This window comes from Lissotriton vulgaris, chromosome 10, assembly GCF_964263255.1.
Source record: "Lissotriton vulgaris chromosome 10, aLisVul1.2, whole genome shotgun sequence".
Lineage (NCBI taxonomy): Eukaryota > Metazoa > Chordata > Amphibia > Caudata > Salamandridae > Lissotriton > Lissotriton vulgaris.
In genome coordinates this window covers 792761330-792788967 of record NC_141698.1, presented here as the reverse complement: position 1 = coordinate 792788967, position 27638 = coordinate 792761330, and the positions used below count along the sequence as shown (strand labels likewise).

General features: G+C 43.6%; 1 protein-coding gene across 1 annotated transcript in view; it reads left to right on the top strand.

Annotated features, from left to right (window-relative positions):
• The window catches only part of DNAH11 (dynein axonemal heavy chain 11), a 3435931-nt gene that overhangs the window by 3095091 nt on the left and 313202 nt on the right, over positions 1-27638 (top strand). The window contains exon 75 of the mRNA XM_086939827.1: positions 3100-3327. Coding sequence (XP_086795953.1) covers positions 3100-3327 — 228 coding nt within the window. The remainder of the gene's footprint in view (positions 1-3099; positions 3328-27638) is intronic.

Genomic DNA, 27638 nt, shown 5'->3' with positions numbered 1-27638 from the left:
ACAAATATGAACTTGCATTAAAAGATACTCAATATGCATGTGCATTTGCAGCCATCTTAGAATGGTAAACAAATTTAAGATAGCAATCTGCGGACACTGGGGGTGGGATGTTTTTAATAAAGCGAGGGCGAGGGTAGTAGGAATCAGGGAGAGCTAGGTAGGAAGAGAAAATAGTCCCTCAGAGGCACTGCACTGTGCTGTCTGATGGGGTGGAAGGATATATGCCAACCAAACAAATCACAGAGAGACTGAAATAGTTCTGGGGTAGACCAACCCCTTTGCTCACGGCAAATGCTGTGTGTGGTGTGGGGTTGCCTGCATGCGGGGAGGGTTGACTGCGGACAATCCTTTGGTCATGCATGGCATGTGTTTGGCTTCATGCATGGAATGGCACCCCTCCTCCTCTGGGCACGACTAAAGGCCGTACATGATGGCAGTTGGATTAACCTATAGCAATTAAATATTACTTAACTTTTTTTAAAAACCGTGGAAATCACTGAAAAAAAACAAAGGTTACATGGATGTTATAGTCAGGAAATAAAGTTTAAAAAACAGAATAATTCACACAAAAAAAAGCTTACAGGGATGTTTTAGTTAGGTTAAGATTTTACACACACACACACAACCGTAGAAATTTAGCAGTTATAGTTAGTTTTCTCAACTTACTGTAACTAGTGCCCTAAAGTAACTGTAACTCGCGCCCTAAAATAACTGTAACTCGCACTCTGGCCATGCACTGCTAATTACCCTACATTTTACATCTTGCTTGACATCATTAATAAAATCACTGCAACATTTGCTGTAAAATTATTGATGAGAAAACTGTGCATGACGGGGGAGTGAATTGTAGTTACCTTAGTTAGGGCACAAATTGTAGTTACTTAAGATAACTCTTGCTAAAACTCCTGAATTCCTGTGGTTTTCTGTGTGCAAAATCTTAACCTAACGATAACGTTCCGGGAACCTTGGGTTTTTAGTCAATTTCTAAGGTTTTAATTCTAGTTCCTAACTATAACATCCTAGCAACCTTTATTTTTTCAGTGAATATATATATATATGTGATCAAGGCTGCCGTGTTGCAGCCGAAACGCGTCATGCTGGGGACAGAAGATCAATAAACCACCTTTAATCTGAAAAAAAGCGCAGTTTTGTGGTCTGTACCTACGTCTGTGGAGTCGGTGTCTATTGCCGATTAGTAGGAGTGTGGAACGGATATATATATATATATATATATTGGTCACTGTGTTGTTTGTGATATGACCCTCTTTTTGTTTCTTACCTGATGTTTTGGTTTACAGATCTTGCCATGTATTTAAAAAGTCAGCACTTTGACTTTTGTAAACAGACACAGAATGTGAATACTTTGTTTATTTAATACACAATGACATGAAAGTATTGTTTTTGGAATTTAAATGTGATGAAGGAAAAAATGCATTTTCTCACTTAAATAAGCACTTTTGCACATTAGGAACTTTTTTATGTTGGTTGCGTGACCACATGACCAAACTTTTGTGTTACCTGAGTAACCATACACCAATCACAGTGAGGCAACTGTGTTTGTCATAAGGTATATGTGTTTGTAATTGACATTCAAGTAGGTGAAGTGAGCAAGGCGGAGGCTTCTGCCGAAACGCGTCTTTTCAGCAGTTTTGGAAAATAAACTTCACTCTTAAGCAACTCACGGAGTCGGTGCCATCCTTTATCTTGAGGAAATGTGCTTGGTAAAAAAAAAAAAATATATATATATATATATATATATATATGTCCTGCCATGAGTAGCTGCCCATTGCTCTGCTCCTGATTGGAGGTGGTGTCGGAGGTGGTGTCGGCTTATAAAACATAGTCAGCTCACTCTGTTTAATTTCACAACAGTCCCCCTCTTTGGGTAGACTGGAATTTAGATATATGATTGAACTGAATACCAAAACACCTCACAGCCCTAATACAAAAGATGATCTGCAAACACACTTCCACAAATCATGGTCCTTTCTTTACAGTATTAGGAGCTATGTTACTCAGCAAATCAGCCTGCTACAATGTGGCCACTTGGGCGATAACTTGCCTCTTTGTTGAGTGAATACTCACAGTTGTATATTGCTAATTATTTGATGCCAGCATGGTCCTAACCTGTTGTATATGTATTAATGTAAAATTAATCTTGGCATAAACGAGTACTTTAACGCTCACACACTGATTAGATTATAGGATAAATGTAATGGAATTGGTTATAGTGATGCATAGATTTGATAGGTTGTGTGAATGTATGTCAGAAACAATCACAGACTTGGGTAGGACACAACAATTAAGTCAAAACAAAAGAAGCAATAGAAGGTGCTATTTAAATGTAGATATTCACATAAACATGCTGTGTTTTATTGAAACACACTGTGGCAACATGAAATAAATATTTGAGACCAAGTACTCTGTAATGACTCAAATTAAGTGTACATATACATTAAATATGCAGTTAAAGCGTCTATAGGAGTTTTGGTATGAGATAGATAAGATCAATGTTTATTTATTGACAATAGATATTCCATGATTGACAGTTTCATTGTAGGAAGTTTTTTTAGGTTTATTTTTAACATAGGAACACTTTGCTGGATACAATGAATGATAATACCTGTGTAGAAGCAATGTTGTATTATGCTTGTCATGTTTATGATCACTGAGATACTTTCGAAACACTTTTTAAAAATGCGGCTCGACTATGTGAGCAAGGCTGCAGTAGTGCCTGAAATGCTTTATGGCAGAGGTCTGACAATAAATTGGAACATTTGATTATAACTATGGCATGTTGGCAGCCTTTTCTACACCCAGAGTAGGAGTGTTGGTATATACACATACATATATAAACACATACACATATTATATACATATACATACACATATACATTCCATATATATATATTTAATCCTAAAGATATATGCAGATTTTCAGAGTGTAATGTACTATTAACATTGTTGAGTGCGGAGATGAATGGTAACTCACAGTATTACTAGCATGGCATACATATGTAAAACGTTTCCTAGTTATATCAATGTGTGTATTAAAACAAAGAATATTCATATACTAATATAACTGTTGTATTTAAACAGAATGTCCATCTGGTATCCAAATGGCTAGGAACTTTAGAAAAGCTCATTGAGCAGTACAGCAGAGGAAGTCACAATGATTACCGGGTCTTCATAAGTGCTGAACCTGCTTCCACATCAGAGGAACATATAATTCCTCAGGGAATACTGGAGAACTCTGTCAAAATTACCAATGAGCCGCCCACCGGTATGATGGCAAACCTGCATGCTGCTCTGTATAACTTTGACCAGGTAAGTAATGAATAGCTACTTACAAGGAAATATCAGTTACTGTGTCGAAATCATTGTATTCTCTTGATGTGTTTATACAATATTCAATAAGAGAATGGTTGGTTCAGAGTCCAAAATAACTTTATTTGATTTAATTGAATCATAAAAGTTTGCATACTCAAATTAAAAATGCAAGACAGAATATACATAGAAAAAATGTTTTGCATTGATTAAAATATACAGTACACCTATTTACTTTTCCTAGGTCATATTATACTAGTACAAATTCTAGAAATTTGAAGAAAACCTCCTACATGTTTATACAAGGTGGCTACTGACAGCCATTTCGATTTATATAAAGTTAACATTTCTGCTACCAGCTTAAGTCCGAGCTTACCAGCAAAGCGAAAAAGCCCCTTTATTGTTCTGCTGGTGTATTGACTCCTAGCCACAATTAGGTTATCCCAATTTAGATTATTATTAAAAACATTCCCCAGATAGGTAAAATTAGGCACCTTATCAATAACTTTTCCTTGTACTTTAAATGTTCTTTTTTTTGTCTAATTGGGACCGCATACCATAATAAATGATTTACTAAAATGTATCTTTAGATCCAATTCCATCATAAATTCGGTAAATGCGTTCAAATATTTTTGGAGGTTATTGGCTGTTAAGGTCATCAAAACTGCATCATCTGCATAAGACAGCAGTGGGACCGGTTTGCCTTCTATGCTTGGGAAGTCCAGTTGCTGTCCTAACAGGAATGATTAAAACCATTTGCATATATTAGGAATAAAAAAGGAGCCAGAATGCACCCTTGACGTACCCCCTCAGTGGAAGCAATGCGCCTAGTCTTCTCACCTCCAGGACCAAAATAAATAGCTACAGTGGTAGACGCGTGTAGCCTATGCAATAGGGTGATGAGAGGTTCTTCAAAACCCATATTTTCCATCAGTGTCCACAACTTCCCCCTCTCACTGTATCAAAAGCACTGGACAAGTCCATGAAGGCCAAGTGGATCGACCCCTCCTGGCCTTCATTTACTTGCCCATGATCATGGACAAGTAGAGGTACTGTCCATTTGTTCCCATCCCCCGTCTGAAGCCATATTGAGTATTTAAAAAGTCCAGAGGTATTGGTCCATGACTCCAAACGTGCAAGAATTACCCTCCCATAACCTTCCACGTTGCTTCAATTAAGGAGATCGGCCTATAGCATGTGGGGTTATTCCTGTTACCTTTTTAAAAAATTGGGACTACCACTGTATTTCTTGATGATAATGGAATACGATCAACTATAACTGCTTTAAAAAACATTCAGCATCGGGGGCCCCAAATTTGAGGATTACTTTAAAATAAGTCCAAGGGCACCCCATCTGGTAATGGGGCTTTCACTGAAATGCCCTTTGCTTGGGCGTCCTAAACTGCATTTAAGGACAGTGATGAACTAAGTTGACATGCCGTTTGTAAGTTAATGGCTGTTTCATCCCTTTGCTCTTGTGAAGAGACGCCTTTTGGGTTAAAAATTTCTCAATCCATATTCCTTGCGTCGTTGGACAAAAGAGGACGATTTATGACCTCCCAAAAACTCTTGGAATTCTTGAGCGCAAGCTCTTTCAAGGTCTTCCCAGGCCAGTCTTCTCAAATTGTCCTTTCTACGCTTAATAGTGCTTTTGTTTGTCTGTCCAACAGTCTTGATCAGAACCCTATCATGGGGGACTGCGTGCAAAGCTTTCATCAGGTTTCTACACGTTTTTGAACATTCAGCATTAAACAATCTTATTTCCGGTGAATCCCGACTCCTCACTGTATTAGTTCGATTTTTAGCCACATCTTCACAAAAAGATTCAAAACATTGTATTATAGCATCTGGATGGGAGTCATACGCTAAGCATGTCATGATTGTACTTAGATTTGCTTTTACAATGGTCTCCTCAAATTATGCTGGATCTATTGTGCTCCACTTTAACCTGACCCCCTGATTGCGATTATGTTTTAATTGGTAAGCATCACACCTACCCTTCTGTGCTGTAACATGCATTTATGCAGTAAGGGGATTATGATCTCTAGCTGGGTTTGGATCTACTGCAAAACTATCTACAAGGCATGCATACTTATTAGAAATCAGCGTAAAATCTATTGTACGGACTCTGCCACCACCCTGATTAGTTGGAAGCTGGGCAGAAGGAGTACTAACCAGATGATCAATCATGGATAAATAATTTACTATAATGATAGTATTTAATGCTTCACTCTGTGGGGTATGCTTAAAGTGTGACAAGGGTTCATCTGCAGTGTCTACAATCCCACATATTTAATGCATAATTTGCTGACATAGTGTACAATTAAAATCACCAACCCAAATTATGCATAATGGGAAAAATCTTCTTGCAACTTTATCAATTTCCTCTTTAAGGGTGATTATAACCTCACAATTGTGTGGGTCAAAAATATTGTAGTACCAATGAATCAATAATATTGTAGGGTCAATTAGGTTATAAATCAGAATAAGCTGGTACCAGGGAGAGTTTGTTATATTCTCTATCTTTAGTGACTCATATTAAACAGAAATCAGAGTCACTAAACCTCCCTTTGTGCTCACTACAGGTGATGGTGTTGCCTGGACATTAAATGAACTAAATCCGTCCATAGTGACATCATCCCTGCTCCAGGTTTCCTGGGCACAGATGATACCAAACGTCTTAACATATTGAACTCAAGCCTCATCTGCTAATTTTGACGAAATGCCTGCAATGTTCTGGGAGATCACCCTGAGTGAGGGAGTATAAGGATTCCTAACTATTGAAACTTTCTCAGCACACTGACTTGTGGCTAGCTCTACTGGCAAAATAACTGGATCCAACCCTACAGTTCCTACACCATCATCATGCCGGTGCAGAGGTGGGTATAGGATATACTCACTGTCTAATATAAGAGGAGGGGCTACTGTGCTATCTAATTTGTTAGAGTCAATCTTTGGAGCATTATAAAATGAGATTTTTCCCTGATTTGATCAAACTTGATGTTAGTCAGTCTATGTCTTCCAGTCTGCTCAAACTTCAAAATGATTTGAGTGAACCCAAGGGGGAGGGGGCTGGTCATGCGGGGATCAACCATGCACATCTATTGTCTTCCATTGTGTGCCATCGTGGTCTAGGTGGCTGGTAAAAAAAACCCAAGGGTAGAATGGAGATTTCTCTTTTGTTTGCAAAGTGGTCATCCACCCTTTCTACTACTGTTCTGACCAAACCTGGAGAACTAAAAGTTAATGTTATACAGTCTCCGGAGAATGTCTTGTTAGATTCCCCCACCCACCCAGTCCTGCGCGCCATCTTAAATTCAGAAAATAGCACCTTATTGTTAATGCCTGTCCTTGCATTCAAAAAGTGTAGAGATTTGTTCCTCAGAGTTGAACAGTGCTCAATGTCACCGGGCAGCAGTGAAGGAGCGTTGGCCTACACTACAATATATGGGGTTGCTTCTGGAGGTAAATGCAGGGTAGAATGTGGGCCACTAAGGGGTCTTTGCTCCGAGTGCCGGCCTTCAGTATTGCCTATGTATCATGGTCTATCATCTTGTCTATCACTTACTTTATGAGCTCGGGTGTTTATTGGGGTGTATGCAGTCTGGGCGTTCCTATGAGACAAACCTTCTATCTGGTGTGGACTCTCAGTGTAATCTGTACAAGGGCATGCTACCCTTAGGAGAGGCAGACCATTTCTACCCAAAGGTCTTACAGATGGTTCAGGGTGCAGTACAACCTCCTTCACAGCGCTGCCCCAGCTCGATTTTCCCCATGAACTGCAGGGATTAAGGAAGCACTAGGTCCTGGCTTTTCTAAATGCGCTAATCTAGCCTCAATTTCAGCTAGCTTTTGCAGTATCGGGTCCAGATGAGCTGAGTTCAAATTTTCTCAAAAAAGCTTTCCTCTCCCAGCTAGGTGATACTACCAATGATACCCCATCGTCTGCGGCTGATGCTAGTGCTTTAGTTGCCTCCTGATTGTGCTGTATGACAGCAGGTTTACTCCTACGTCCACAAGGTTTAGGCAGAAGATAGCTTTGCTTACTGTGTTTATTTGGTACCTGCCCCTTCCTTTCCTTTGACGGCAGAGCGATGCTACTCCCATGATTGATGTTAGCTTTTTGACCCGTGGAACAACTTTTGGCCTTACTGAAGTATCAGATTTTTCAGGTATATCAGAAGCGTTAATGATTTCAAGGCCTGGGAATGTGGCGTACTGATTTGTAATGGGTTAGTTTCCAAACCCAATTGTGGACGCAGGGACATTATGAGCAGGTAGATTATGAGGGTTTTGTGGCTCCAGGGACAATCTGTGCTCGGTGAGTTCAATTTCGTGAATGAGTGCTGATTCGGCCCTCAATAAAAAAGCATCCAGGGTCCCCATTACCCCCTGTCCTTTTCCCCATTTTAACCTGTTCATTTTGACACCCTCCCTTATATAAAGTCAGTGGCAACAGTGATAATGTCACAATACCTTATGAGGTCAACACTGATTGAGTCCAAGGCGTCCGAGGACCCGTAAAGGTGTTAATGACGTGGCCCAGGCCAGCCTGCTTCTGCCCCTGATGGGCACGCCCGCGCGCGCCCCACACTGCGGGATGCTAGTCAGCAATTTAGGTGCCTCTGGGAGCAGATGGTGGCCTGGCCGGCGAACGTGCCACGTTGCTGTATGGGGGATGTAGTCCCTCTCCCCGTTACTGACACCAACAGGAAGGCGTCTTTAGCAGCAGCTATGGCAGATCACTCGCAAACTAGTGGCAGGCAAAGAAGAGATGCCCAACAGCAATTTATGTGCCTCCGGGTGCAGATGGTGGTGTGGGCGGCATACGCGCCAAGTTGGTGTATGAGAGATGTAGTCCCTCTCCACGTTACTGGCACCAACAGGATGGCGGTGGTAGCAGCGGCTATTACAGGTCACTTGCAAACCGGTAGCAGGAAAAGATTAGTTCATTTTCACACAGCAAATTGAATTCATATCTCAGCCACCTTTTCTGCAACCCCGCTATGGTCTTGCACAAGTTGCATCACTAATTTGAAAACACTCACTGGCGAGCTTGTTTCCAGTCCAGGGAGGACCTGGCCTGGCAGTTTGGGCTGGACTGTTCCCATTGGGCGCAGGGTCAAGACTGATTTGCATATGGCTGGGTCCAAACTGGAATGGCATGGTGAGCAAAAAAAAGATGGATTTAGGCCCAGATCTCTGTACTGGGGTGAATGTATGACATTGTTCTGCATTCTGTCCATCAATTATTCTTTTTTGCATTTGTCACCCCGAGTGGGATGGGTATTCCCAGACGTGGTGTCTGTGCTCTCCATGCCACTGGAGTCAAGCTATCCTGGCTGATGAGGGATGAAAGCCCAAAACCGGTTCTAGGATGCTTGTTTCAGGTCCAGGGAGGACCTGGCCTGGCAGTTCGGGTTGGACTGTTCCCATTGGGCACAGGGTCAAGAATGATTTGCATATGGCTGGGTCCAAACTGGAATGGCATGGTGAGCAAAATAACAATGGATTTAGGCCCAGATCTCTGAACAGGGGTGAATGTATTACATTGTTCTGCATTCAGTCCACCAATTGTTCTTTTTGTATTTATCATGGTGCATCACCATGTAAAGTGTCTTGATTTGTTTTGATTCTATGAAAATCCATTTCCATCACACTTCAGTATTACAAAAAATTTGCTTCAATCCTAACTACTGAATGTGTACAGTCCATGCACAGGTATTTACATTATGTTCAGAGTTACATAAATGACATCCTACAGCCTTTCCTTTCACACATTCTGTAGCAAGCAAGATTGTCAAATAATTAAATTCACTTTACTTCCCTTCTTCTGACCCCAAAGAGAGAAGAATTTTTAAACACCAATCCCCATGTACTGAACTTGGCCTCTCTGCAGGGTCACCCTCAAATGTTTTGCCTTCTCCCCTCCTGTTCTCTGAATTGTGTTGGCATTAGGAATCTGTGCACCTTACCACTCCTAACCAGTGACAAAGTGCTTGTGCTCTCTCCTTTAAACGTGGTAACATTTGCTTACACCTGATTGGCACATTTACTTTACTTGTAAGCCCCAGTGAATGTGACACTACATGCACCAAGGGCCTGTAATTTAAATGCTATGAATAGGCCGGCAGCGTTCATTGTGCCACCCACTAATGTAGCTTTTTAAAATGTTTCTCAGGGTTGCCACTGCAGCCTTTAGTGTAGTTTTAAACTGCCAATTTGAAATGCCAAGATAAACCTTTTGCCAGGCTAAATGTCACTCCTGGAATAGGCCCTAAACAGCCCACAGGGCAGGATGCATTGTATTTAAAAAGTAGGAGATGTGTCTTTGAATTTTATATGTCCTGGTAGTGAAAAATTCTTAAATATGTTGTTGGTTACTGAAAGGCCTACCTTTCCAATAGGATAAAATTGGGATAACTCATTACATTTAAATTTTATCAGGAATAAGTAGAGATGTTATGTTTGGTATCAAAAAATGTGTAATTTAAAATCCCCTTTAATGACAAAGTTGGATTTTAAGTCAGAGTTGTGAAAATTTCACTTTTAGAAAGTCAGCATTTTCTTTTCCGAACCATTGGGTGCCTGCTGTCAATGTGCTGGGTCACATGACTCTATTGTTATACTTTGGGCGTTCCTCCCAGGCAGTGAGACAATAGGGCTGAGGTGTCGGCATGATGGGCCATCCTAACAGGGTAAGTGGGGACAGAGTTGTTGCCTACCCCACTTGCACTTCAATAGGAGCTGCCTCCACCACACACAAAGATAATTAACACCAATCTTTTGTCCCCCCACTACAAAGGCTAGCACCTGGTACAAATATTGTTCCCTCAGACCAACTCTCCAGTACACTCCTGGACCTGTGTAAAACACCAGAAGTATTGCCTTGTACTACAGAAAACTGCCATGTTTCTTTAGTCCTGGTTTGTACCTTAGAGAACTGCCCTGCTAATACCAAAGAACTCCCCTGCTGCTTGGAGCCTTCCTTTCTGCTTGAACCCAGGGCTTCCAGATTGGCCCCAAGGCCTAGTTGCATGGCTACTGGGGAATAACGATCTTCAGAGACTTTAAACCCCTCACCTGCCAGTGCTAGTTCAAATTCTGATCCTTCAAGTGGTGTCCAGTCAGTCCTTGACCATTGGTTGTGGGGTTGAAGGTGCTGCTCTCGATCAATCCAAAAAGTTGGGACTTACAAACTTTTCACCAAAGTGTGATCTGAGAACTATAGGAAAGCCCGAACCTACCTTCTTCCTGATCCGCCCAAGGTGCATCGCCGGTTGGTCTGAATTCATAGTAGCACCAGCTACAGTCTTCCCTGTAGTAGTAAATACCGTTCAGTGGGACCTCTGAGCAATAGTATCTAACTTAGTGGAGCGCTTTTTGGCTACTGCCTGAAACTTTGTCCCACTGGAGGTTTTGGACTTCCCAAAAAGTTTGAGCATGGAAATCTTCACTGGGACTTCATCCAGCGACTCCTCGACGATGATACCCTCATCTCAAAAACTGCCTGCTGCCTTGCACCACTGATATTTACCGCCTGAGGAACTTTTCCTCAAAGTTGCTTCTAAGTCCATAGGTAAGCCGAAACCAGGCCCAATCTACCTCGTATGGCCGACCTGCGCTCCATCACAGCTGGCCTTAACTTTTGATTTTAACCTGGTGTTGTGCGACTAGATGGCAGGTGTTGATACTATGATCTTTAAGGTGCTAATTTTCAATAAAAACTCATAACTTCAGTTCTAGTCATTGGATTTGATTACTTTCCATTTCATTTTATTTAACAAATGCTACCCTGTTTTCCTAAATTGGTGTGGAATTTTTAATGTGTTGCGCTTTCATTTTATTACTGTTTGTTTGCTGTATATCTAACAGAGTGCCTCTAAGTTAACCCTGAGTGATCTTGTGCCATGCTACCAGAAGGTTAAGCACAAGTTAGTTTTAAGACTTTTTGTGGTTCACACTGGCAAGGACTGTGGTTGGTCTTGTGTAGAGTTTCCACCCCGCCAATCAATAACCTACTTTCTTACACCATGTTGAGAAACATAAGAAGCAATATGTCAGAAGACATAGCCTGATATTTGACCTCTGTCTATGGAGTGCAGCAAATGTGAAAAGATAAATACTGAATTTAAAGGCATCTTTATTTATTGCTTGGACTTTAGTGACCCACCAAACATCAGCTCACACCCACCGTTTGGGAAACACTGCTATACACAAATCACCTTAACATTTCTACAGAAATGTAAGGATTATAAGTGAAATAAAACCCACTCCTATCCTATTTGACATGCTTCACTAATGCCCACAAATATCAATGTAAGGACCAATGAATCCCAAAATGAATTCTTTTATATTTGTCATAGTCTTAGAAATAATTTATATGATAACATGAATAATTTATTAGTTTAATTATTATTAACCACGCAGATGAACCTATAATACCTTAGCATTTATATACTATCCTTTATGTTATGTTATGTTATGTTATGTTATGTTATGTTATGTTATGTTATGTTATGTTATGTTATGTTAATATGGGTCTTCTATAGCGCACGGCTACTCCAAAGGAGTGTCCCGGAGCTTTGTGCTCCAGACCCAAGAAAAGGGAACAGATAAAACATAACAATGAAGGACAAAAAGGCAGAACCAAAAAGAAGGAACTAAGAAGCTCTAGCCAGTAAAGAGCCAGGTCTTTAGACTCTTCCTGAAAGCGAATAAGTTGGACGTGGACCGCAAAGACAAAGGTAAGGAGTTCCACAACTGAGGGGCCAGCAGCCTAAAAGACCGTCTTCCGATACTCCTTTAGTGATATCAGTCCTTCTACAGTTTGATATTCATCCAATATGTACAGAATCCCAAATTATATTTTTGCTTTCAGTCATAATATTCTGTCCCACATTTTTTAACTAATGCTATTGTTTTTTAAGAAAGTACCTACAAATACAGTAAATAAAGATTACAAAGCTATATAAAATAGTAGATGATAGCGAAAATTTTAGTTTTTTGTACATTAGCTATAGAACACAAGTGTTTTAGTGCTTTCAATATGTCTTAGAGTAATGTAGCATACTAAGATAAAATGGGTACACTGAAAGGATACACAGTTTGCATAAGGGTTGTGGGTAGCAGTGTGTGGGGTGGGTAAACAGTTTGTGACATGTCTCATCATCAAAGAATTTCTCATCAATTCTAGTGCATTACAGGTATATCTTCTCAGCCAAGCTTCATTCAGAGGCATCTATATATCACACTAAGTTCTGAGAGCTATATGGGCATATCCAACGAAAGGTTATCATATGCTTATCCAGTACTAGGCACAGTGCCACAAAGCTGTAAATTACCTTACCTTTATGAAGAAGCCTGTAAATATCCAACAGTGTTTAATTGTAGACTGCGCAGTTGGCACCGTTCTTCCACTGAACCAGGCTTTCAATATTGCCCAGAACCCCTCAAAAAAAGGAAAGGACTACAGCATATGTATATCCAACCACATTCCGCAATCACCTCTATGGTGTGGGCCCTTACAAGTGGGGTATACCCTGTGTTGCACTATAGAATGAGGTAAACCATAATACATATACATGAATGTTCATTACCATTCTGCCACATGGAGTTCAAAACCACAGTCTCCTTCCTACTTAGTTTTCAACAGTAGGGTCAACCACCTACAGTACCATAGCAGTACCAGTTGCGACCGTCATGACTTGCGGGTTGGGTGGCTGTGGGTCAGTCCGGGAGTGAGGGGTTTAATTTAATAATAATAAAAAAAATCAAACTTATCTTCCTGCTGGCCAGGTCCCATATTGTCTCTACTCCTGCACTTGGTAGGAACAGGAAGCAGGCAGCCAGGCTCCCACCCCTAAGCCAATCGGAACGCTGAAAGCAGCGTTGTCATTGGTTGGGACGCCACCCAGCCAGGGGCTAATGGGCCATCCATGTTCTTCATGCAGGCTGCATTGCAGCCTGCATGGAGAAGGGCAGAGTGCGCATGACTGGTTTGGTCAGCCCCAAAGGGCCGACCAAACCAGTCATGCACACTAAGGAGGGGACACACCGCTCCTCCCCTGCCCAGCCCTGCTAACAGAATGAATACCGCAACCAGACCCTTCTGGTTTCTCGCAGTGCAAGAGGCAGAGACATAAAATGGTAGTTATTACCATTTTATGTTTCTGCTTCTCGCACTGCGAGAAAGCAGTGGGGTGACGCTCCTCCGCCCTAGTGTAAGAGCCGCCCCTGGGAGTCCCCTACAAAGAATAGAAATTGGTTGGTCCACTTGTGAAAGTGACTGCAACTCCTGATAAACCCTCCTTCATTAAGGCTGAGTTCAGAATTTCTTCTGTGTTAGTTTAGCCACTCGGGTAGCAGATACTAAAACCTGTACTTCAGAATGCACCCTTGCCATTTCATAAGCAAGTAATAATAACTGCCCCATTCTCAAACACATGACCCATGTCCATAGATACACTCTGAACCCATTTGGTCACATTTGTGTCTTCAGGTAATACACAAAATAAGTGGAAGACCCCAAAGTAGCACCTCCGGGAGGAATACGTAGATGTCAATGGAGCTCTGCTTGTAACACTCCAAAATGGTGGACATCATTTTAATTCTGTATGGTTTCTCACTACCAGCAAAGTGAAATCTAATCTCAGTTGCCCCAGTATTGGAACTTTCATAGATTCCCATGCTTTGTATCATTCCCCGTCGTCGGAATAGGAGCCCCGGTAAATAAAAAGTATCATCACCATATGTACAAAAGAGAAAATTAGGCCTAGGCCTCATCTCATTTTGTAGCCTATCCACCTCTTTTTGTAAAAGGGACCAAGCTATCTGCAACAACCAATCAGAAGAGCCTCACCCCGTAGAACCCTCTTGAGAGAGCCTCAGATTTTTTACCGCACGTTGTGCTAAGGGAGTCTCCACTTGGCTTTGCTCAGTTTTCTTCAAACAACTTTAATTCAACCATTTTTTCTTGGAAAATGACTGACAAGGAGAAGAAGGCTTTGTTCAAGGCTTGTGCTACTTGCTCTGTATGTAGATGACAAGCATACAGATTGCATTTATTGCTTGTACCCTGACCACAAATATACATAATGTAAGATATGCAGGACTTTTTCATCAAAGACCTTGAGAGACAGAGAAGGGAGGCTTTTAACCTGGCTTCAAAAGATGAAATCCAGGAAGGACATCACTTCTAGCGACGGTGAGGAGTCTTCGTCAGCAGCCTCATCGAGAAGATCTGTTAAAAGGGGTAGGTCTTCCCCTTCTACCTCTGCTGAGCCTCCTTCAAAATCCACCCAAAGGATCTCAGACAGGTCTGGTGGTTCGGATCCCCTAAAATCTCCTTACCGAGGTGTAAAGGAAAAAGTGGGAGTGAGTGCTGAGGTGACTTCTTCACAGAAAGCTTCCAAAGTGCCTTCTGTTCCCTCACCATCTTCAGAGAAGTCAAAAGGTTTCAAAAAACCTGCCTCCTCAGGAGTCCAAGTCTGTGAAGAAATCCCGCCCGTCGACGGTGACATCCACAGGTACGTCTACGACGACAGTGAAAACTCTTCATTCTTCCAGTTCGGCCTCGTTGGCGGGATCGTAGACGATGGCTTCATCGACGGCTTCGAAGCCTTTGATGTCGACGATTGGACTATCTTCTTCGTCGACGAGTTTGGTATCCTCAGTGTCAACGAGGATGACGCCGACGGTGGTGTCGACGACGACTATGGCTATGACGACAACAGCTCTGATCATGACGTCGCGCTCATCGACGGTACAGTCGACGAGGAATGATTCTCCGTTGACGACGTCCTCACCGACGAGGCTTCCGTCGACGATGCTTCCGTCGACGATGGTTCCGTCGACGATGATTCCGTCGACGATGGTTCCGCCATCTACAATGCTCTTGTCGACGATGGTTCCATCGACACCTCTCTCGTCGACGACCTCGTCGATTGTCCCTCCTTCAAAAGTGGAAAAGATTAGAATTATTGTGAAAAAACGCCAGATCACTCCGGATATGACGTCTCCGCGAAGGGTGACTCCCCTTCCTCCAGCTTTACTGTTGGATGAAGATAATTCAGAGGAGGAGGATGAAGAGGATAATGAAGATCCTTATGGAGTGGCTTACAGTCCATCGCAACTCCAAGTTAAGTGTCAAGACTCTGATTCTGATGGTTATTATGAGGAGGAACTGCGTCAATCTCCACCTAGACTGCAGTTTCCACATCAAGTTCCGCAGGGTATGGTTGCCATGCCTTCATCACTCATATCGGACCTGCAAATGATGCCAATGGACTATAGGAAGAGGTTTCCTTCACAGGCTCCGGAGTCCATTCAGGTGCCTCCTCCATCTTTACCACCATCCTCTACGGCAGTGGTGCAGCTGCAATCTCAAGAGCAGGAGGAAGTTCCGCAGCCACCTGTACAGGTTCAGACCATTCAAGATACCGATGATGATGATGATTCTTCGGATGCAGGCAGAGACGATCCAGGAGTCTCTCATCCTGACAAAGAATGGGACGATTACATCATCCAAGATCCTTCCTCTCCTTCTCCAGATCCAGTGGATTCACCACCTGTCGATATAGGTGGGTTTCATAAACTTATGTATGTATGTATGTATGTATCGCTTATTTGTACCACGCGAACTGTCACCCAAAGGGTATCCTGGCGCTTTGACACTTAGAACATCATACGTGATGTTATGCTGCAGTGGAAATTACACTGTCCTAGGAAAGAGATAAGTTTTTAAACCTTTTTTGAAGGAAGAAAGATCCTCGACGATTCTCAGGGAAAAAGGTAAAGAATTCCACAGTTTATCCGCAGTAAATCTAAAGGCGCGCCCGTCCCTCCGAGTCCTCACAATCTTGGGGACTGCCACCAGGCATGCTGATGAAGAGCGTAGCGCTCTGGCCGGCATGTACCATGAGAACAGCTTCTGCAGCGGGACAGGCCCCTGCCCATGAAGGGCCCCAAAAACCAAGCATGCTGCTTTAAAATGGAAGCGCTGGTGAATTGGCAGCTAATGAAGATCAGAAAGCGCCAGAGAGGAAGAGTCAGAGCGCGGCCTTCAGAGGGCCAGCTTAGCAGCCATGTTTTGTTCTCGCTGCAGTTTACCAACCAGAGTAGCTGGTGCCCCCAGAAGTAGTGCGTTGCAGTAATCAAGCCTGCTTAAGATGATACTACGCACTACCTCTGGGCGGGCATGGACCGGGAGCATAGAGAGTATCTTGCGTAATGTGCGAAGCAACATCATGCAGGTGGCCACTGTTTTATTCACAAACACATCCAGCTGTAAATTAGCTCCAAACATCACACGCAGATTCCGAACAGAATCTGCCGCCATAACAGTACCCTGGGAGGGAGAAGGCCAAAAATCCGTCGGCAGAGGCCGTGGGATACGATCCAAGGAACAGTGCAGTACCTCAGTTTTTGAGATGTTGAATTGCAGGGAGTTTTGACGAAGCCATTCAGCAGTGGCTGTCATACAGCAGTGGAAGGTCTCCTGGGATACTGCATCCCTACCTTCAAAAGAAAAAATGAGCTGCGTGTCGTCAGCGTAGTTGGTGACTGTTATACCAAAGGACTTGATCAACCTGACCAGAGGGCGGAGATACAAATTAAATAAGACTGATGGCCGAACCTTGTGGCACGCCCTGTCCCACTTTTTTGATGACAGATCTATAGGGAGGCAGGGCTACCACCTACTGTCTATCACCGAGATAGGAGACCAGCCAGTCCCGGGCCAAACCGGCCACCCCGATTTCCTCCAGTCTGTTGACCAGGATGGCGTGGCTGACCGTATCGAACGCGGACGACATGTCGAGCAGCACTAAAAAGGCTGCCCGGCTGAGGTTGACACGCGAACGTAGGTCATCCAGAACTACCACCAATGCTGACTCAGTACCATGACCCGGCCTGAGCCGAACTGAGCCACATCCAGACAGATGTTCATCTCCATGAAACTGGACAGATGTTTGGTGACCAGTTTCTCCAAGATCTTGATAGGAAAGGGAAGCAACGAGAGGGGCCTAAAGTTTGCCACACAGGTGGGATCCAATGTTGCCTTCTTCAGGAGAGGAGAGACCACAGCCAGTTTCCAACTTTCAGGAACTCGACCGGTACTGAGGGACTGGCAGCAGATGGCATGAAGAGGGCGAAAAAGCTCTTCTTGGAACAGTTTCCAGAACTTGTGAGGTAGCGGGTCCAGAGGGGAGCCTGAGGACACCCTGTTGGCCAAGGAACAGAAATCCTCGAACCAGGGAAGAGGAAAGCTGTTCAACTGTTACCTTCCTTCCCTCTTCCTCCAATGACCCAGAAATGGATATCAATGCGGGGTCGGGCGAAGACTGGGGACAGGGGATGGCCGGGGCATGGAGATTACTCAGAATAGTAGTAATCATATCCTCGAAGGCTTGTGCCAAAGAATCACATAAGGCTTGGGAAGCCGGAATGTCGTTGATGGCACAGGCAGGGCGAGTGAGGTCCTTGACGATCCTAAACAGGGTCTGGGATTTGTTCGCTGCTTGCAGCAGCGTCTCCTCTAGAAACCTAGCTTTGGCACACTTGATCTGTGCTTTGTAGTCAAGCAGAGTCTGGTACTGCTTTCTCCACATTATGGAGAGAGCTTCTAGGCGCTTTGGCCTTCCAGTGCCTACGGTGTATACCGACTGCTTCCTTTATGATTTCAAGGAATCATATCAAAGATCTGTCCGCTCTATCCCTATAGTCGACCATGTTTGGACTGAGGGACTGAAAGCGATGCAGTCCCCTGCTACCGTAATTCCTGTCTTGCCTCAACTGGAAAAAAAGTATAAAGCTCCGGATAGAAGTCCAGCATGTTTGGTTGGTTAGCCAAAACCGGACTCAGTGATCTCGCAAGCAGCTCAAAGGAAGTCTAAAAACCCGGCAGCCCCTCTTGCTTCTCCACCAGACAAGGAGGGAGACGCTTGGATAATGTAGGGAAGAGATTCTCCTCTATGTCCAGTCTTCTAGTTCGTGCCTCCAATGCACTTGCAATTTTAGGCTGTTATGACCGCCAATTGTGGTGTGATATGACTCCGTTCTTGGATCATCTACCGGAGACTGTTAAAGTTGAGGCGCGGAAGATCTTAGAGGAAGGAGAACGAACCTCTGCAGAAGTGATTGACTGCTCGATGGACATAGCTACAACTGCGTTCAGAGCTCTGGCAGGTTCGGCGGTCCTCAGAAGGCAAGGATGGCTTCGGGCTACTTGGTTCCGCCCGGAAGTACAGAACAAAATATTGGACATGCCCTTTGATGGTGATATGCTTTTCGGAAAAGAACATTGATGATGCCTTGCAGGAGATAAAGAAGGACACTGAAACAGCCAAGTCCTTGGGTAACTTCCAATATCGTAAAACACCTTTCCAAGGAGTGAGGGGGAGAGGTTATAACAACAGCAGAGGAGGATACCAGCAACGTTACTCCTCTTACTCTCAGTCCTCACTATCCTACAGGCCACGATATTCACAGAGGCAAGGACGATCTGCCTCTTTCTCTCGCCAACAAGGGAAACCCCGACAGGGTTGTCAGGGTAGGGATAACTCAAAGCGACAATAGCGTCCTCCTGGCTCTGTCTACTGTTCCTACCCCTCCAATACTATTGGTGGGGGGTAGGATTTCTTATTTTCTGCAAAGCTGGAGAAATATAACATCAGACCAGTGGGTCTTGAATATCATTCGGAGTGGCCACACCTTGGAGTTCCAACATCTTCCTCCAATCAGAGCTCCTGGCGCCAGCAGTGGACAACATCCTCGACTGCTACGTATCGAAGTCCACCAACTCTACATCAAGGGGGCAATAGAGCCGGTCCCTCACTCTCAGAGAGGGAGAGGCTTTTATTCCAGGTTTTTCCTGGTTCGCAAGACAAAAGACAAATGGCGTCCAATTTTAGATCTAAGAGAGCTCATCACCTATCTCATAAAGCTCGCATTCAGGATGGTCACTCTTCAAGATAATCTACGTCTTCTGAATCCAGGAGACTACATGGCGACACTGGACTTAGAGGACGCATATTTCCACGTCCCGATCCATCCGGCTCACAGGCAATACCTTGGCTTTACAGTGGGCAAGAGCCACTTTCAATTCAAGGTGCTTCCTTTTGGCCTGAAATCGGCACCACTGATATTTACCAAGGTTCTGGCACCTGTGGCTGCATTCCTCAGGAAGCAATCTCTAGAAGTCTTTCCCTACCTAGACGATTGGCTTATAAAGGTGCCATCTTTTCAAGCAGCTTCAAGGTGGTTTCACATTGCATATAACTTTTCAACAGCTTGGGTCTTCAACTCAACATAGAGAAATCAGTCCTTCAACCAGCCAGGTCTGTAAGGTTTCTAGGCTCTATTCTGGACACCAGACGCTGCAAAGCTTTCCCAATGAAGGAGCGTCAACACAAGCTCATGCAATCAGCTCATCTATTGCAGAAAAAGAAGACACTGTCGGTACGACTCTACAAGTCCCTGCTAGGATCGATCTCATCCTGCATGCCATTAATTCCGCACTGCAGACTTCGCATGCGGCCACTGCAGGAACAGCTGGACAAGCAATGGTACCAGGCAGAAGGCTCCTTCGAGGACAGGATAAAGGTAACCCCAGCAATGAGAGACGCATGCAGCTGGTGGCTGGTACGAGAGAACATCTCAAAAGGTTTAACCTTCACGCTCCCTCCATCTCCCATGGTTTTGATGACAGACGCCTCACTAGAAGGCTGGGGAGCGGTTCTGCAGAATTTACATGTGAGTGGTCATTGGAACCCAAGGCAGCTGAAGTTCCACATCAATCTTCAAAAGTCCTATATCAGATTCTACAAGCCTTCACTAAGCCTTTTACCTGTGAAAGTCTGGATGTCTCCTCTCAATCTCTCTCTGATGACATCTCTCTATTCTTTAAAGATAAGATAGAGCTGATATATGATAAGATTACCAAGTCGATTAATCCTATGGACCCTCCTCCTATAGTTCCTCTTCATCCCAAGCCAGTGACATGGAGACATTAACTGTCTTTCTAATGGCTAGACTAAGTGATATTGAGACACTTACGGGCAACATCAAGACAGGGTCCCTGTTGGATCTTGTCCCAGCCAAGATAATGTCCACTCTGGGCAATTCTCTGTGTCCCGTAATTCAGACCATGGTGAACCGTTCTATTAGGGACGGTCAGGTCCCACAGGAATGGAAAATGGCCATTGTAAATCCTATTAGGAAGAACTCTGCGCTTCCCTTCAAATCTCCGCCCCATATCTCTTCTTCCCTATCTGGGTAAGATAACAGAGAACCATATTAACATCCACCTGTCAAATTTCATCGAGCTGACTAGAGGCTTAGATCGTTCCCAGTCCGGATTCAGGCCCAACTATAGCACAGAATCAGCACTCCTCTCTGTGACAGATACCATCCGGATGTCACAGGATGAGGAGAGTTCTATGATTCTAGTGCTGTTGGACCTATCCGCGGCTTTTGACACGGTGTCGCATGAAATCCTTCTCAGTCGATTGCAGGATATAGGGGTGAGGGATGTGGCTCTGTCCTGGTTAAAGAGCTTTTTATCAGGCCGCTCACAGAGCGTCAGTTTGGGTTCCTTCTGTTCGACACCGACAGAGATCACTAAGGGGGTACCACAGGGCTCATGTCTAAGCTCTACACTCTTTAATGTATTCTTGGCCCCCTTAGCGGATTTGATAAGAACTCATAGATTTATTCCTGTGTTGTACGCAGACGATACCCAGTTGCTCTTCCCCTTTAAAACCCTGACACCTGCAGTTAAACACTCATTTTCTGAGGGGATGAGGGCTGTGTCCAAATGGATGGCCGCTAACTTCCTACAATGTAATGTGGGTAAGACTGAGGTCATGCTATTTGGAGAGGCGCCACTGCTGTGGTCATCGGACTGGTGGCCATTAGATCTTGGCCCCGCCCCCACACCCAAACTGAGTGTAAAAAATCTGGGTGTTCGATTGGACCAAGGCCTTTCACTGAAGGACCATGTCAATCAAGTGGCTGGTGGCTGGTTCATGCCTGCATGTAATTGGACTCTTGAGGCGAGTGTTTCCTTTACTGCCAGACACAGTTAGAAAGCCCCTTGTCCAGGCCCTAGTGCTTAGTCGCCTGGACTACTGCAATGGGCTACTGTTATCAGCTACTGAAAATACCATAAATAGGCTTCAAGTGGTTCAAAATACTGGCTACCAGTTTGTGAACGAGTAAAGTTTAAAACCTGTTGCATAATCAATAAAAGTATCTATGGCTCTAGCCCTGCATACTTGGTTGAGAAATGTGTCCCTTCCGCCCCTATGCGCACCCTTAGGTCTAGCAATCAGTCTCTGCTCCAGGTTCCTATGGTAAGGAGGTCGAGACTAGGTGGAAGGGCCCTTTCCTTTTTGGGTTCCACCCTATGGAATAAGCTGCCCCTTACTCTTAGGCTGTGTGCTAATCATTTAGCTTTCAGGAAAATGTTGAAGACTTTTCTGTTTTGATTACCCTTTCCGCCTTTGATCTGTTGAGCAATATTTCTGTTACCCGCTGGCTGAACAAAGCGCAGAGATACTCCTTCGGGAGTCGCGTCTAGCGCTATACAAACAAACAAATAAATAAATAAAATAAAATAAATAAATCTTTTGGAACGGATGGCTATTCGCTTGGCTCTTCAAGCTTTTCTGCCGAGAGTTCAAGATCATACAGTGCTGGTCCGCACAGACAACACGACGGCCATGCATTATATCAACAACAAGGAGGAACCAGCTCCCAAGCTCTTTCAAAGGAAGCTCAGAGAATTTGGGACTGGGCTATTCTTCACAACATTACGCTGTCAGCAGAACACCTCGCGGGCCCGCTCAATATAAAAGCGGACGTTCTCAGCCGCCAGAGGTCGTTCACTAATGAATGGGAATTGGACCAATCAATCCTCGACGAAGACTTCACGGTCTGGGGGATCCCGACCATAGACCTTTTTGCGACTACGGAGAATGCCAAATGCCAACTTAACGCAAGCAGGGATCACCATCAGGGATCCTTGGAGAATGCGCTTTCGATTGCTTGGTACGGCGCATTTCTCTACGCCTTTCCTCGAATTCCCCTAATTCCGAAAGTAATCAGGAAGATGAAAGCGGAACCGTGCACAGTGATCTTGATTGCACCAGCGTGGCCCTGACAGTTCTGGTACACGGAACTCCTCCTACTGTCTCGGGATCAGCCAATACACCTACAGCCGATTCCGTCTCTGTTGACTATGTCTCAGGGCCAGGTACTTCATCCGGATACCAAATCGCTCCAGTTGACTGCATGGCTCCTCAGCACAGAGAATTTAAAGATCTAGATCTCTCCGAGGAATGTAAAGATATCCTGTCTCAGTCCAGAGCCCCAAGTACAAACAAAACGTATCGGGCTAAGTGGAGAAGGTTTTGTCTCTGGTGTCATTCACAAAATCTGCATCCTTACACTGTGCACCCACATCAGATTTTGCCTTATGTTCTTTCCCTGGCTAAATCAGGGTTGGCTCATTCCTCAGTCAAGGTGCATCTGGCAGCCATCTCAAGGTTCAGGCGCACATTTTCAGGTCCTTCTCTTTGGTCTGCAAGGATTATCAAGGAACTTCTGAAAGGTCTGCTCAGAGTTTTTCCTCAGGTCCGGCCTCCTCCGCCAGTCTGGCAACTAAATTTAGTATTGACTAATCCGATGAAAGCCCCATTTGAACCCATATATAAGGCAGACCTTAAATTTCTGTCATGGAAGCTTGCTCTTTTGTTGTCTCTAGCATCAGCTAGGAGGATAAGTGAGCTCCAGGCTTTTACAATTGAAGAACCTTTTCTGCAGTTCAAGAAAGACATTTTAATACTGAGAACAAATCCAAAGTCCATCCCAAAAGTTCCCTCTGAATTCCATCTAAATGAGCCGGTGATTCTAAAGTCCTTTTTTCCACGACCTACCACACCAGCAGAAACGTCTTTACATTTGTTGGACGTTCAGAGGTGTCTGAAATTCTATCTGGAACGGACTAAACCTTTCAGGAAATCTTCACAACTGTTTGTATCTTATGGCGCTCCACGGAAGGGGTATCTAAGCACAGTATTTTCCGTTGGATTTCCAATGCTATCCAATTTTGCCATCAGCAGGCAGGCAAACCACTTCAAAGACGAGTTTGAACTCATTCCAAGAGATCTGTGGCATCCTCAGTGGCTCTGTTTTCGGGAGTCCCTATCAAGGACATTTGTCGGGCAGCTACGTGGAGTAGTACCCATACCTTCACGAGGCACTATTGCCTGGATTCGTCCATGAAGGATGATGCAGCTGTTGGACAAACATTCCTGAGAAATCTGTTTCAATAAGAGGTGAGCTTTCCCTACAGTCCCTCCTTCCTGTGATTCGCACATTTTGTATCTCTTGTTGTATCCCCTACTATGGCTACATTTGTCATTTGGTTTACTGTGGGGGTTTTATATATGGACATATAGCAGTATTCATGGAACAAAATGTGTTTTTTTGTGGCTTACTGCTTGCTACTCTGATACAAAGCATGGCAATCTATAAAAGTTCCAATACTGGGGCAAGAAAACAAGTTACTTACCTGTAACTTTGGTTCCCCAGTATTGGTAACTTTCATAGATTCCCATGCGCCCACCTTCCTCCCCTGGGAAAGCTCGGCCTTTTTTACTGAGATAATTGCTGTTACACAACGGCTACGAAAATCTGAGGCTCTCTCAGGAGGGTTCTATGGGGTGAGGCTCTTCTTATTGGTTGTTGCAGATAGTTTGGTCTCTTTTACAAAAAGAGGTGGATATGCTACAAAATGAGATGAGGCCTAGGCCTAATTTTCTCTTTTGTACCTATGGTTATGATATTTTTTATTTACTGAGGCTTCCATTCCGACGACGGGGAATGACACAAAGCATGGGAATCTATGAAAGTTACCAATACTGGTGAACCAAAGTTACAATTAAGTAACTTGTTTTCATCTAATGAACCGCACCATCAAATCAACAGTGTTTTCACAGCACTACTTCAATCGTCCAGTCAATATCATGGGTATTGTAGATGAGACGCTAAGTAGTAACATTGTTGTTCTGGAAGGTCCAACACACCTTCATCCTTTGCTGAATTCAAGGTGGCTTATTCCACTCTAGGTCTGGCTTACGCTAGAGTAGACATCGGGCTATCTAATTCAATATAGGCGATCTTAGGAACAAAAACACATGGCACCCCATGGCATACATCTGGGCAGCATTGCCATTTAGGCCGATGCTGAACAACCCATCAGTGATGTATCATACAATCATAAAGTTTTATAATGTATAATTTATGAGGAGAGGAAAGCAATAGCTTCAAACTATACATATAACTTAAGGTATGTTATTTTCTTCTTTTAGGATGCAATACCATATTTAAAAGTGGAAACAATGCATTGAAAGTGTTCTTGTTTCGAGTTTTTGTGGATGTAAAATCATTCTCATGTAGACTGGCAAAGTTTCAGGATGCAGAAAAGAGATACCATCAAACTGATGACTGTGCCCTCCAGTTTCTTGACTGCTCTTGTGGATAACTGAAAATATAAACAAACGCACTTTGACAACCTACCCCAGCTATCTACTTTCGTACATAGACAGATCAACCCTTGAGCTAGTCCCTTTCTACCTTTTAAGATGAAGTTAATTATTAAACACTTTTCTGACTCCTACATCTTGTGCCAGGCAGTGTCCCCTTAATGCTTAACATATAACATGTCAAATCACTATGCGATTTATTGTCGATCAGTTACTAACGAGGTTTGTATTTGGATCTGTCTTGACTTTCTATATGTAGGGAAACAGGCTTTTTGCAGGTTCACCCTCCACTTTTTGCCCCCATTCTGACTAGTAATGACTCTGAAATGCCCTCAGTCCTGCTAATCAGAATTCCATGCATATGCCCTGATCCTTAAAATGATAGCAGTATAATTGGCTTGCCCCCAATTGGCATATATCAATTCTCTTGTAAGTCCCTTGTATATGATACCAGGGGTAAGTAGGGCCTGTAAGTTGAATTATCTCTTGTGGGCTACAGAACTAAATGTATGCTTGCCCAGTGTCTTGCACTGCATGCGGCATTATCTTTTGAAAACATGCTCTAACCGTGCTTCAGGAAGCACCCATAGCTGCTGGCTGCAACCAGCCATACAGAAATATATGCAAAAAGGTATTTAAGTGGGATAAAAAAAAAGTGGGGCTCTCTATAAAGGAAGATTTCAAATACAGTTCTTTAATTCCCATAGTGTGCCACCCGACTGATATTTTGGTTTCTCTCTGAGATGTATTTGCATCCAGATAAATGACAGAACAACTGACATACACCTAAAACCTGTCAGTATGATTGGCTTTGTCAATGGGTGTTAGCTGTTTAAGATAAATGAGTAACAACAAAGATTTGTTATAAATATTCAACATTGGAAAGGTTTCAATTCTGAAATCGTGAGTCTGTGAATGAAATAGCATTAAGGCCTGTGAAAGGTGGTTTGGCCTTCAGTTATGTTTCCTTTGTTAGATATGTATCCTCTTTTCCTCTGCATATTGTGTTCATCTGCCCACCTTCAACCAACCTCTCTTCCCTCTTGAGCATCTTCTTTTCACTCTTCCCCAAATGCACTTCCTTGCAACTCCCTCACTTCACTGCACCGAAACATGCACTGCACTCCCCTCAAATCTAAGCACTTTATTTTCTCTTACTTTTGCTTGGCAAATATTTTGACATATGTGTACCCCGTCACACACACATCCACAGAATTTCAGTTGCAAATGGAATACATAAGCATTGTTCTGTGTGCTCTGCAGAGAGGCCTACACACCCACAGGCACTTTGTTTGGCTTCAGCCTTAGTGCCGGCACGCTCAATCAAAGCCCCTCATAAACAACTGGCATGGCTTAAACCTCAAAGTATGCACAGCAAAAAAATACAGATACTCAACAACATTATAAAATAGCTAACTCTTGGCGAATGCAAACGTGAAATAAAATAAGAGAGGAGCTACATTGCTGTACTGCATTGCCTTAATGTTTTTAACATTCATTGTTTGTAAATCAATCCAAGTTTTTGGCATCAGTGTTAACTTAGGGGCATGAAGACATGGCCAGGGAACTATCTACTGGAAGCACATATTTCTCTCTTTGCATTTGACTACAATATTTGGATCAACTTCACAAGGGAAAAATTACCCTGCTCATTATTAGAATCCATTTTGCAGGGGAACTCATACAGCAGCTCCACTTATAACGGGGCCAGTGACCTGCAGCCAGGGCCTGGGGTGTCACAGTGGGGGAGGTTAGCCCGATTATGGCACTCAGCACAATATACTTAACATCAGATTAGCATTCCAACACTTACCATTTAGCGAGAACAAGGCACCAAATTCGATGTGCTTGCATCCACATATGACGTAAGTTTAGGATCCATGCCTGTGAATGACGGACATCTGCAATCACACATGGATGAAGTCCCTGATGCCCAAAACTGTGAGGCTGATCATGTCACTGGCCTACAGTGTATACCATCACAGACCACAATGGCAATGAAGGCTTTGAAACCGAAAGCCCTGCATCGTGCCTCACAATTCAGAAAATTGATTTACTACCTGGCTTCCATCTCCTGCTTCAGAGCGGGGCAGGCAGCCTGAAACAGACAGACCAGACTTAAATACATTGATTTGTTTAGAGATACAATCATATCTCCAAGTAAGTCGATCTAATATGTTTTTATGTAAATGTGTAGGAATTTCAGAGGGGCGCAGCCCCTGAGCCCGAATGGAGTAACAGCTCCTGCCACCATAAGTAGGACAAGGTAAAACGTGTCTCCCACTTGCCACTGCAGACTGGAAGGGCAATTTAAAACTGCTAACTTGACTTTGGCATTTAATACAATGGCAAAGGTCACACCTCCCTTTTTAAGATATATATGTCACCCCTAAGGTAGGCCTAACGTGCCCTAAGGCAGAGGGCTATATGTTAAAAAGTGGAACATGTACTTTTACATGTTCCAACAGTGAAAGGCAGGAACAGTTGTTTTTACTGTTGGAAAGGCTAGCCCCATTGACAAGTACAGAGTTACAGACTGACATCTCAGCTCTGCCAACGTCTGAATGGGATTGATAACGTTGATACTGTAAGGTATAAACAGAATCAGTGCATTAATTCTGACTTAATGGTTAAATCTAAATCAGTGTCACTGGTGGGAAAAGTGCAAATTCTGTAGTTGCCACTTTAGTTACCCAGGATTTCCAGTGACCATTTTTCGGTTGCACACAAAGTCTGTCCTCACAAACGACCTTCTACATTCCT